This window comes from Notamacropus eugenii, chromosome 2, assembly GCF_028372415.1.
Source record: "Notamacropus eugenii isolate mMacEug1 chromosome 2, mMacEug1.pri_v2, whole genome shotgun sequence".
NCBI classification, from domain to species: Eukaryota; Metazoa; Chordata; class Mammalia; order Diprotodontia; family Macropodidae; genus Notamacropus; species Notamacropus eugenii.
In genome coordinates this window covers 322,863,524-322,876,755 of record NC_092873.1, presented here as the reverse complement: position 1 = coordinate 322,876,755, position 13,232 = coordinate 322,863,524, and the positions used below count along the sequence as shown (strand labels likewise).

At 36.4% G+C, this 13,232-nt stretch overlaps 1 protein-coding gene across 4 annotated transcripts in view; it reads right to left on the bottom strand.

Moving 5' to 3' along the window:
• RNF213 (ring finger protein 213) overlaps positions 1 to 13,232 on the bottom strand; it is a 162,195-nt gene that overhangs the window by 138,270 nt on the left and 10,693 nt on the right. For all 4 annotated transcript variants that reach the window (XM_072645241.1, XM_072645243.1, XM_072645244.1 and 1 more), the window contains one exon: positions 54 to 716. In XM_072645241.1, coding sequence (XP_072501342.1) covers positions 54 to 716 — 663 coding nt within the window. The remainder of the gene's footprint in view (positions 1 to 53; positions 717 to 13,232) is intronic.

The following is a 13,232-nucleotide window of genomic DNA, read 5'->3' as shown; positions in this document are numbered from 1 at the left end:
AGAATGGGTTTGCAATTCCAAACCACAGGTCATCACTTAACAAAACAACTTACTCTGGGAGGTGAGGCACTTGTTTGTGGCTTAGATGTTTCTTTTCTTTTCCTTTGATTAGGAATGTCCACTTTTGATTCTGGTAGAGGGACCTTCTGACTAGGATCTGTGTGTAAAGGATCAGTGTCCTTGACTTTACATGAAGTCAGTTCAGGGAAAGACCCCCAAGTGGCATCTTTCACCTTAGGTAATTCTATATCCTTCCCTTCTGTGGAAACAGGTCCCAGAGTCTTGACTAAATCAACAGGGCTATGATTTTCTTTCTCATTGACTCCTTCTAGTCTTCTGACTGACTGACTACTCTCAGGATGTATATCAACTTCCATCTTTTCCACTGGAGCACCTATACCTGAAATAACCTTTTCTTTGGTTCCACCCTCCTCTGACTCTATACCAAAATGACTGTTGCTGTGACTCTCAACACCTAAAGGAGATGAGATTTGGTTACTTCCAGTTTGAACATCACTACAATCAATCAGGGTCTGAGTTAAACCATCCTCCCGAACTTGACTTTCTTGTAGGGAAGTTTTATTATCCATCAGTCCAAGGCTTGGAAGAGAACTCAGGCTAGGTAAGGCTGAATGAGACAGGGACAGAGAGCCCAGCTCCTCTGAAAGAAGATGTTGATCCTTCTTCTTTTTCTTCTTTCTATTTTTCTTCTTTATCTATACAGAAAAAAAGAATGACAATTTAGCATCTTTGTATTCTTTTCCTCATTTTTAAAGTAAAACTATCATAAATATAGCTACTGATCAATCCAAATCACCAGACTGATTTTCTTAAAAACCATTAAAATAATTTCCTTGCCAAGGTTTCGACTAAATTTAGGAAAACCCTCTTTAGTTTGCATGGCTGCTTGTGAAAGAAGTGTATAGGAATACTTAAATCCTTTCAAATATTCAAGTCTCCTGTTTTTTCTTCTTAAAGCAAAGGAATACACATTTCAAGCAAGCAGAGACCTAAAGAATATTTAGCTCAACTCCCTCATTTTGCTTATTTTTTTATCAATAAACAAACTATCAAAAATTTATTGTCTATAATAGACAAAAGCAAGAGGCAGCCATAACAGAATGGATAGAGGTGACTTTCTAAGTTAGGAAGACCTGGGTTCAAATCTTCTAAGTTACTGGGTCTATCACATAGCAGTGCCCAGGAAACTCCTAAAGAACAAACATTACAGAGCAGGTGCTCATAAACAATGGTAGAGAGGAAGTTTATTCACCCTAAGCTCCCTATTAATGAAGTAGCAAGTCCAATACAAAAAAATATCCAGGCATTGTCTCTAGCTCTTAGGAATGTAACAACTTATGTGTTGTCCCTTAGCAGGATAACTTTAGAAAAAAGTTACTGGATGACAACAGAAATTGTTAACTTCATATTAAGTGCATTTTGTGTAGAAAATGTTTGTAACATTTCATAGCTACATTCCATTATCAAAAGATTTAAGTGCATATTTCGGCATGGCAGAAACCTAGGTAGCCAGTAAAAGACATTTAATATGCTTATTCTCCTTATATAAGCCTGAATGAAAAAAATTTAAGAGACTAAAAGATAAATGAAGAGCAAAATAAAGTCAGAAGAGTTAGACAAACATGGAACACCCTTCTCCTTCCCTAGAGGCAAGTTTTCCCAAAGGAGAGATAAGATAAGAACCTTGTCAAAGGGGGATAGGGAATATTCTGAATTGAATTCCAATGAAACCCAATTAATCTCTTATATTTATTTCTTATGTATATATACATGTTAAATTCTACAATTTACTTCCTTTCATAATGAATAGGTTCATTCCAAGTCCAGTCATCCTTCTTAGAAGATAAATTAGAAGAATGAAAAACAAAGAATTGGCCTTTAAAATGGCCACCATCTCCCCTATGTGGGCCTCCAACCCACTGAACTTTCAACTCATTTAAGTTAACACTTTAGCATACATTTTTTCACATTTTAAAGTGGAAAATTCATTCCATTTATCTCCAAAATAAAAAAGTTATTTGGGTCTTGAGTATTTTTGCTGTTGTTATTGTTTAGTTGAGTCTGCCTCTTCTTGATCTTATTTGGGGTTTCTTGACAAAGATATTGGAGTGGTTTGTCATTTCCTTCTCCAGCTTGTTTTACAGATGAGGAAACTGAGGCAAACTGGGTTAAGTGACTTGTGGAGATAACACTGCTAATAAGTGTCTGAGATCAGATTTGAACTCAGAAAGAAGAATCTTCCTGATTCCAAGCCCAGGGCTCTATCCATTTCGTCAATTAGCAGCACTGTGAGTATATCTCTGCCCAATAAAGTTAAAGAAGGGTTTAGAGAAGGCAGTAGCAATATTTCATCAAAAAAAAAAAAAGTCACTTCTCTCAGTCTTTTCCTCAGTAAAATGAGGGTATTAGAGTAAATGACTTGTAAGGTTCTTCCCAGCCCTTATAAAATGACCTTTTTACAAATGTGTCAAGCTGGATTATGAGATCATGTACTAGTGATTTTCCTATTTGCAGTTTGTATCAGAATCATTTGAATGGAATCCTAATAAAGCTGCCCCCAGCCCTAACATTCTAACTTCCTTAAAAGCCCCACTGAACAGCAGACCCACTGCACCTACCTAGCCAATCACCCCTCCACTACACACACACACACACACACTCCATATCCTAACTTCTTCATATATGCCTCACTGTTCACTAGGACAACAGGTGTGTCCATGAACTCATATTTCTCACAAAACAGGAGGCGTGTCCATGTGATGGGATCCCAGCCACTGCCTCTAGCTAGCCACTGCCAACAGACCCATTCCTCATATTTCTCACAAAAACAACAGGTGTGTCCACGCATTCAACCACAACCACATCCTTCTAGTCTCAGACAGGACCACAATACTCCACCAATCAGAAGCAGGACCACCAGGATGCCCAAGGAGAAAATGGAGTCCAAAACAATGGAAGGGACTTTGCCTAAGTACCTGCACAGTAATAGTAAAGAACTGACCTAGAGTGAACTCATGACGTAGAGGCTTATTATAATATTATTATCATATATACATACACCCTTAAATGGATTTTTCTATATGCATTGTAGGTCATATGCACAGTTTCACTGAGGCTGGGACCCTTTTCCTATTATTTAATCTCTTAACAAACCCCTCCTGCCTTTTTAATACTCATAATTTCTTATGTAATTGCATCTTTGCCCCATAAAAATTCATCTTTCTTCTTCTGAAGCGAATTTAGCCTGCTTCATGAGAGGTGTCAATCTCAATAAATGCCCATATTTGGATTAGAGGTGGTCTGACTCTGAATTCTTTGAGATGGTTCCACCACAACAAATCGTGAAACCTCAACACTTTTTGGCATCCCTGGGTGGGCAGAGTAACTCCAACAGTTCAGAGCCTAAACCACAACAATTTCACATTGATTACAATCACAACAATAATGGAAACCATGAACTGTGAGAGCTAAAAGGGCTCAGGTTATTTCAGGTAGCTCAGGTAGTGGAACTACCTCATCTTCCAGCAGAAAAACCAAAGCTCCAGAGAAAGGAGAAAGGAAAGTGGTATTTACTCTCGAATCAAATGAGAATAGGCTATACTGAAGACACTACTGGAGGGGCACCAGAGTTCAGGGGTGCTTTATTTGGAGAAACTCCAAATGGATGATAGTGGCAGAAAGTTATCAGGGGCAGAATGCCAAGAAGCCACCTGTGTTGGTGGTGAGCATCAGGCATGGCTGTGCTTTAGCTAAAATGCAAAAGGAAAGGTGAGTGGAAGTTTCCAACTGGGAAAGTTTCCATACTTCTCAATATTTCCAGGATACTCCTGTATTTAGATAATGATCAGAACAACCCATAAATTCAGGGCTAGAAGGAACCTCAAAATTCACCTACTCCAATCACCTCATTTTACAGAAAGGAAAACTGAGGCCCAGAGAAGTTAAGTGACTTGCCTAAGGTCAGTCTTTCAGTTCATCAACTAGCATTTCCTAAGTGTCTACTAAGTGTCAGCCATTGTGCTAAGGACTGACAAGACTGATAAGTCCTCTGACTCTAGAGTAAGTGCTTCACCCACTATATTATACTGAAAAGAAAGTATTAGTATTTATTTTATACCTACTATATGTACAGTCAGGCAGGTAGGTGACCAATGGCTAAAGTGCTGAGTCTGAAGTTTGAAAGACTAATCTTTGTGAGTTCTCATATGTAAGAAAAAATAAACCTGTCTGACCCCAAAGGAAAGAAATTAAAAGGGAGAAGGGAAGAAGCAAAAAGAATCTAAGAAGTGCTCATCATTTGGAGAATGGCTGAACAAATTATGATCTGAATATAAAAATAATATTACTGTACCATAAATGACCAAAGAGATGCAAAGAATCCTAAAGAGTAAAAACTGACGTAGAATGAAGTGAATAGAATTATACAAGCATAACACTGTAAAGGAAAATACTTTCCAATACTGACTAAGAACTATACTTTTCTGGGCAAAAAAGAGTACAGTATGACTTTCTACAATCTACTAAACTAAATACTTATGAAAATCTGAAAATATTTCAAGATGTTTGAAATCTAAATGATCTTAAAATGAGTGAGTGTTTAGAGAAGTCTAACATGGAAGACAGACATCAAATTATGTAAACTAACAGGAAGCATAAATACAATTTCAAGGTAAAAAGAATTATTTGGCCTAAATTGAAGGAGAAAGGATAAGTGTAAAGATCTTTTTGTTTAAGTTTGACTGAAGAGCTAAATGGTATAATGAGGAAGTTGTTGGGTATGTTTTAATTTCACTGTTGGACATTATGACTCTTGGCTACTGAACATCATCAAACACTAAAGATTGGGAAGACAGCATCTTGATGAGAGCCTAGAAATCAAAGACAAAGGGATCACCATATGAATAAGCAACAAAACCTATCTGCTAGTTGAGTTGTAATTCAGAGACCTTCTCGGTAAAGAAATATTTTGTGAACAACCAGAATAAGAAATTTCTGAATAAGATGTTTCCCAATTCCCAGTAACCAAGATAAAAATAATTCAAGTAAATTGCTTTAAATTAAGATAGCTGTCCTACTCATGAAGAACTGAGTCCTGAATCTTCCCTGTGACTTATACTGGAAAGGAACTTAAGCTCTTCATGTCCCAGGTAACTAAGATTATATACTGAAAGGAGAGCAGAGGCAGTTTTTACAAGAGCTCTTCACACTAATTATAGGACCAGACCAAAAAACCAAAACCCCCAAAACTAATAATAGTATCTAGCCATCGTATTTCAATTCCTGCTAATAAGACAAAAAAATCACAAAGGATATCACACTCCTTAGTCACTTTTAATTTTTAACTTGCAGCATTAACAAAGACAAAGGCTGGTAAGTTAATAAATAGCAAGCTACAGAGGGTATAACATGCTGGAAAAGGTTAAATACCTAGTGTAATAAGGGGTATATTAATATGTTTTAAATATACATATTTTTACTGTTAGGTATTTATGATTTTTTAAAAGCACATTTAGCAGCACTTTTTCTATCAAAAAGACCTGGAGACAAAGCAGATACATATATCTATAAATACATACATCTTTTTTATTATGTCAAAATTTGGGCCTTCTACATCTATGCTTTTAGGGACTTTTGGGGGTTTTTTAAAACATGAATGTTATATTTTTTCAAAAGCTTTTGTTTTGCATCTAGTAACATAATCATGTGGTTTCAGGTGTCTTTGATTTAAATGTTGTTAATTTTCTTTTTCCAATGATGAACCATCCTTACACTTCTAAATCCAATTAGGTCATAACGTATACTTTTTTATTCATTGCTACAATCTTTTTGTTATGATTTTATTTTTAAAATTTTACTCCTGTTCATTAATGATACTGGTCTACAGGGTTTTTTTCGCCTTAGTTTGGTTATAAGGGTCATATTTTTTTCTCATTAAGGAAGTTTGGTAGTTTTTTTCTATTTTGAGAATAATTTGCATAGTATGGGTATTAACTGCTTTTTTAATGTTTGCTAAAATCATTTTCTAATATTGATTAAAATTTTTAAATATTAAATGTTTAAAAATATTTTATGTATTAATTCTCTACTAAAAAGACACTTTTCTGTTTCATTATCCTTTAATTTTTTTCATCACTATCCTTCCAGTCACCCAGATATGGAACCTCAGACTCCTTTTCCCTTTTCCCTCAACTCTTTTCTCATTTAATTCTCCATATCATTTCATACATCTGTCCATTATATCTAAATCACTACTGCAGGATTCACACCCTTAGCACTTCTATTCTGAATTACATGTAGTGGTCTTCAAATTGGTCATCCTGATTCTAGTCTCATCCCTCTCTGATCTACTCTCCACATAGCTGTCAAAACAATTTTTGAAAACCACAAGCCTATTTCACTGCCATGTTCAAAAATCTTAAGTGTCTCCCACATTACTCAGAAAATAAAACACAAACTCCTTAGCCAGTAGTAATAGGCATAACATCAGGCCCTCTATAATCTGGCTCCAAATTATCTTTCCAAACTTATTTCAACCTATTCCCCTTCCCAACTAACTATATCCCCAAATTTAACATGTCCTTCTGTGAACTCACAGAAGCAATTGCATAGAATGCACACTCACCTCAATCCAGAATCCTTTCAGAATCCTTGTCATTTATTCAAGGCTCAGTTAAAGAATCACTACTTCTCTGAAGCCCTTCCTGATGGGCAAGCTCCAGCACTGTTTTTAGTGCCCTATCTCTTCATTCTTCTTGTACCATACATGCATACATCTAGCCCTCTAATGGTATTTAAGTGCCTTGAGAGCACTTTGTTGTCTTTGCAACCCTATCACCTAGCATAGGGCCTCAAACATAGCAAGTACTGTCTGTTGAACTGAAACCCAATGACTTTTATATATAAACCATTTCACCACATCTCCATAGGCTGTATGTGAAAACAAGTTTTTGAACCTAAGCATAAGACCTTACATGTCCTTGTTATATCTTATCATATTAGATTTAGTCCAAAGTTCTAGCCTGCCAAGATTTTACTGGATCCTGACTTTTATCCAATAGATTAACTAAATACCCTCCTAGTTTTGTGTCATCTGAAAATAAGTATGCCTTACATTATCTTTATGTAAATCACTAACAAAAATGTGAACAGCAAAAGCCTAAGCATTGATTGATCCATTAAGATCAATTACTAGAGACCTCCATCTAAACTGTCACTGAATCCTTAATGAATATCTTTGGGTCCAGTCATTCAGCAGTCCTAAACACTCCAAATTATACAATTCTCTAGACCACAACTTCCAATTTGCCCACAAGAATATTACAAGAGATTTTTGTCACACTTTGCTAAAATATAGGCAAATTATAGCTATTCCCTTGATCTCCTACTCCTGTAACACTGTCAAGGAGAAAAAAAATCAGGCACAAGCTGCTCTTGATGAACCATGCTGATTCTCTGCAATCACCACTCTCCTTTATCATTATGCTCTTGAATTTTGCCAGAAATCAATGTTAAGCTCACTAGCCTAAAATTTGCACATCACTCTCCCACTCTCCACAATCTTACAAAGATTCTCCACAACAATTTAACCATCACATCCACCAGTTCTTTCAGTACCCTGGGGTGCAATTCATCTAATCTACTGATCTAAAAATCATCCATTACAGCCAAGATCTCTCTTATTATCTTGGGTTTCAACTCCCAACCAGTTACTTTTATTGTTTTTCTCACCCAAAAATTGTACTCCTTGGCAGATAAGACAAATTAAAAGTTAAAGAGCCATTCTGACTCCTCTCAGACATGTGAAACCATGGTCTTATTCCTTTCTTTGATTCTCCTTTTTTTCCTTAATATAGCCTTAAAAAAGAAATCAAGACTTTTTGTCAGCCTTAACATTGCTAAGGAGCCTAAACTTTTTTCTGGACTTTAGTCCAGAAACCTGAAACTATTCTTCAAGTCCTAGGTTATACTTCTGTGTTCAGCTTTTATTGCCTCCTTTTCTTTTTATTGTTTGTACATTTTAAAAAACCAGTTAGTCACTGAATTGCCTGATAAATACACTTATCATACTCTTTATACAACTATACTGTTTTTTCCTTATTAAAATTGTTTCTCTTGGTGTCTTCAGAATTTATTTCTTGACTGCTCTTTCTTCACGAGATTCTACATATCATTTCTTTGATCCCTTTGAAATCTACTCTCCCAAAATATAGAGTTCATATTAAACTATGCTGAGCTTTCTTCTCCTCTACAACAAATCCTAGAAAGGAGCAGTCATCTCCTGTGCCTCCAAGATTTCTGTCATTTTCACTTCAGCAACCAGTGTCTCCTTGTTAGTAAGAATCAAGTTCAGAATACTGCATACACCTTCAGCTATGATTAATATGTTCATTAGTTTTGATGAACTGTTTCTCCCTAGTTTCTTTTCATAATTTGTCACAAGGGATAGGGATGTGGAAAAGGAGGAATATATTAGTAATTAACAGTGATATAAAAATATGAATAAAAAATAAAGGTTTTAAAGACAGAGAATCTGGCCCAGAAATTCCTATTGTTTCTTCCTCTACTCTCTGGACAAAATTATTATTAAAGGCAATTCTGGAAATTATTAGCTTGGCTTTTAGGAAAGATAAGTAGAGTTCCAAGTCCTTTAAGTCTCTTAACATTACTAAATCATGTCTTCTAATCATGCTTATTATCTGTTATACAAATTCTTCATCTATTTTCTCTGTCTCCCTCAGTGATTTATAATATACATCTATGAAAGTATCACTTCTTTCTACTACTACTTATCTTGATTCAAATAGTATCCACCATACTTCCCTGATCCCAGACCTTGGATTTCTTTACATGGTTATATCTCAATATATAATACAATGGATAGCATTGTAAAAGGGATAAAGAAGTAGCCTCAGAATCAGGAAAACTTGGTTGAATTTGAGTTTGACCTCTGACATGTTGGCTATGTGACCTTATATAGATCATATAAACTCTTAGCACTCCAAAACTTTTCTAAGAAGTGACAAAAAGGTTGAAAGGCAACGTTGGTATAGGGAGTTTCCTACTGGGGATCCCCTGGACCAATGAAATTATACATCTGGACCAAGTTAAAAAAAAACACAATGCTCATCTTTTTAAATATCCTGTTCCTTCCAGAGTCATCTTCAAGTCATGGATTCTATCACACCTATCTGCATTAGGATCACCAATTCACCTTACATATGAGTAACATTTTAAATTCAATAATTCAATTCAATAAACATTTATGAAGTGCCTACTCTGTGAAAGGCACTGTGCTAAGTGATGAGGAAATAGTCTCTGCCCTCAAGGAGCCTGCAACTTAATGGGGAAGATAACCTCCAAAAGGAAGCTAACAAGGACGTGGGCCACCAGGGGCACAGTGTTCTGCAGAGTCAAAGCCAGACAGCTGCTAGTGTTGGGAGCCTGGCATACCTCTGCTACCAGAGGCTCACCATATTGGTCATAGGTAGTCATGTGCAGATACCCCATTGGCTTTAGCCCTACTGCAGCTCAGAATTCCTTGAGTTTGTTTGGGGTTTTTGGCCTGATGTGGTTTTCTCATTGCCTCCATGTACACAGAGCTGTCTTCTGCAAACCTCCAGGGTCAAACACAAAACATTCAAGTTTTTACTTCTCAGGGGAAGAAATGGAAGGGGAGGTAGAAAGGGAAGCACTGAGATACTGTTGGTCCCTCAAGTGCCTCCAAATAAATAAGGGGGGCCAGGAGGAGGTCCTGTCAGCCTCCTAGGTCCTGTATCTGAGGGAACGTCATAGTTCCAGAAAAATATCCCAGTGTAAGGGTCAGTTTCAGGTTCCTCTCTATTTCACTTCTGACATTCCCTATTCCCAAGAACCATATAATTAATATTGCCAAGATAGGGAGGAAGTGAGAAATGTAGAAAGAGAACCCAACTAGGCTCAAAGTCTGGGTGTGCTTATTAGGTTCTCAAGAGACTAGATACTTACCTCAAATTAAGAAAAAGGGTGTCATCAATATAAAACAATACTTTAACTGCAACTGGCCAGAAAGATACTATACCTCCCATGCCACAAAGGAATATCCTGGCTTTACCACTACATCTCTGAGCCCCTCTAGGATACAGCAGGAGAGCCTTGGCAACTCAGAAAAGTGATACACAGTCATCTTGAAGGTAAAAAGAATGATTATATAGCAGAAGGGTAGATTAGTGGGGCATAAAAATGAATGGTAGGAAACTACACTATTTCCTAAGGTGCCTTTCCATACTTAAAAGTTGGAAAAGGATAAGAGAAGGATTCAGGAGTTCCCTTCACCCTTTTATAGTACAAAGGAGTAACAGTGAGGAAGGCTGAGGTCAAGGCTGCAATGATACAGGCTTCATCAAAGCCTTTATTTCCAACTCACACAGAGTTAACTAGTTGACTTCTAACAATTCATAATTCTGGGCCCTTGAGAATTACACACCCTGCAATTCTAGCCCTTCTAAGCGTACTTAAATGGCATGGATAAGGAGCTAGGGCTACTACCTAAACATTCTTACTTAAGTTCTCCTTAAAGATCATCTGGGTGTTTCCGTCCCAACAACCAAGGCCTCCCTAGGCTGATGTGCAAATAAGGTTCCCTTCTAGCTCTGGGATTCCTAGAGCTCCTGAGCTTGTAATCCACCAGCCTCAGTTTCCCCAATATCAGGGATAGGTGGAGAACACCATGCAATGTGCCATTTTCTTCCTACATGGTATTTACTCTATGCTATCAAACTTATAAGATATACTTAGGCAGTCAACTCTCTCACCTTTCTTTTGCAATATAAAGTATTTTAAATTACAATGATAATACTCTAGGATAATACATTGTTATCTTCTTAGGTACACTCAAATATTAGCCAAAAGTCCAGTTTCCAGTATTTTAAACTGAGGCTCAGAAATCAAGAATCAATTCTCAAATTAATTACTTTCTAACCAACCATATTTGCACCTCTCCTGAAGCTCTTACTTCAATTAGCATGAGTAACAAAAATAGCACCTGTGCTCCAAAATCTTCAGCTCCTTGACCATGCACTTTACCAGTTCTTTATAGTTTCATTCTGATAGTATCATTTGCCCTCACATTAGTCACTAGAAGTAGTTAGTAGCCATCAAGTTTGACAAGTCTTGAGAGAGACGCTCTGCCACATCCTGGATATGTGCCCCAAGATGACACTAGATCTGTTACTGGTATCAATCAACCAACAATCAAAAAAGATTCATTAAACACTTTTGTGCCAAGCCCTGTGCTAGATTTTTGGGATACAAAGACATATGTATACATACGTATAACACTAGCATCAACAGCCTCTTCCATAGAGAATATAGATAGTGGCACCATATCTTTGACAGCCTTTAAAATATTGAAAGGGGAAGTTTTAACTGTCATTCTTTGAGAAGTCATTGATAAGAAGCCTATTAGAATCAATGGCTTGAAAGAAACTGGAAGAGGGAGAGGAATGAAAGAAGTTAAAGAGCTTCTTTTCTAGAGAAAACTATTTTAACTTTTTCCCTGCAAAGAGATTGAAAAGAAGTCTTGAGAAGAAATTTGACTTGGTATCTTAAATGAACTGAAAAGCGGGATAGGTTTTAGAAGTCATCTGCATTTAGAATTATAGTTTGAGGTAACTCTGGCAGTGATTTTTCTCAACACTAAAATATAGTAATTATCTGTATCTCTGGGCTAACATTTATAACTGTGCTAATAAATTATATAGGTAACTATTAATTTAATTTAAGCCTAAAAGATCAGGTTGTGTGTGTATATATGTATGTTGTGTATATACACATATACATTTTAACTTCATATGTATACATATATGTGTATACACACACAAACACATATATACACACACTCACACATAATTAAAGAGGGGGGAACATAAGGAGGGAGAGAGATGAAAACATGCTTATGAGACAAGAGGGTCTTTTATTTTATTAACTAATAAACTGGAGTGGGATCTCTAAGATAATATGAGGTGTTATAATTTTAGCAATTAATAAACAAATATTAGAGTGGTGATTTTGCAAGTAATAATAAGATTGATATGAGATGTGGAGGAAGAAATGACCAAGATTTAGCAGCTAACTATATAAATGGGGTGAATGAGAGTGAGGAGTTGAGGATGACATTAAGCTTGTAAACTTGAGTAAATGGAAGTATGGGGGTGCCCTTAACAGAAAGAAAGAAATTAAAAAGAATAGGTTTTGGGGAAAAGATAATGAGATTTATTTTAGACACTCTGCATTTGAGATACCTACAAAGAGCATTCAGTTTAAAATAGGTAGTTAGTGATGTGGGACTAAGCTCAGAAAAAAGACTAAAGCTAAATATATAAAAGTGGGAATCATCTAAATAGAGATGGTATTTAAACCTATAAAAACTGAGGAGGTCATCAAATAAGAAAATAAAAAGAGAGGACACGGTGGGTCCCGGACAGATCCTTGAGCATATACCTACAGTTAGAGTACAATACTGATGATGATCAACAGAGACCAGGAAGGAACAGTTATTAGAACTGGAGAGATTACTGTCAGGAAAATGCAGAGAACAAAGAACCATTCTGTTGTAAATAAATGAGTGGTTCAGTAGGGAATGACCAACAACCACTACTAGTTTCTTCTTTTAGTCCTTACTAGATGATCTTTTCACCTACTGGCACCTACAGTTCCACATCAAGCAGTTGTTTGCTTCTCAGAGCATCCATTTCTTTCCTATTCTGTGAGAGCTTCACATTTTGTACAGCTACAAATATTCAGGAATCTTCTAATTCCCTAAGATACCTTCTATCCTCCAATCTCTGACAATGGTCAGGATTCCCCTCTACCTCTTCTGATCCTTACCTGGAGAGCAAAGGCATTCCCTGTGCCTTTTTCTCCTCTCTTCTAGAGAGAAGAGCCTACATTTTGAGCACAGACAGCAGTCACTTTGCTACAGCAGAAATACTAAAATCACAATCACGAAAAATGCTACATACTTCCAAAGACAGAATTGATGACCTCTGAGTAGAGAATGAAGATCAATTTTTTTCATTTTATTTTCCATGTTTTGTTTTGGTTTTTCTGCAGCATGGCATATGGAAATATGGAAAAACTGGAATAGATGTAAATATATTTTGTGTGATTTCACATGTATAACTGATATACTGCTTGCCTTCTCAATGGGTGGGGAAGAAATGAGAAGAAGAGAA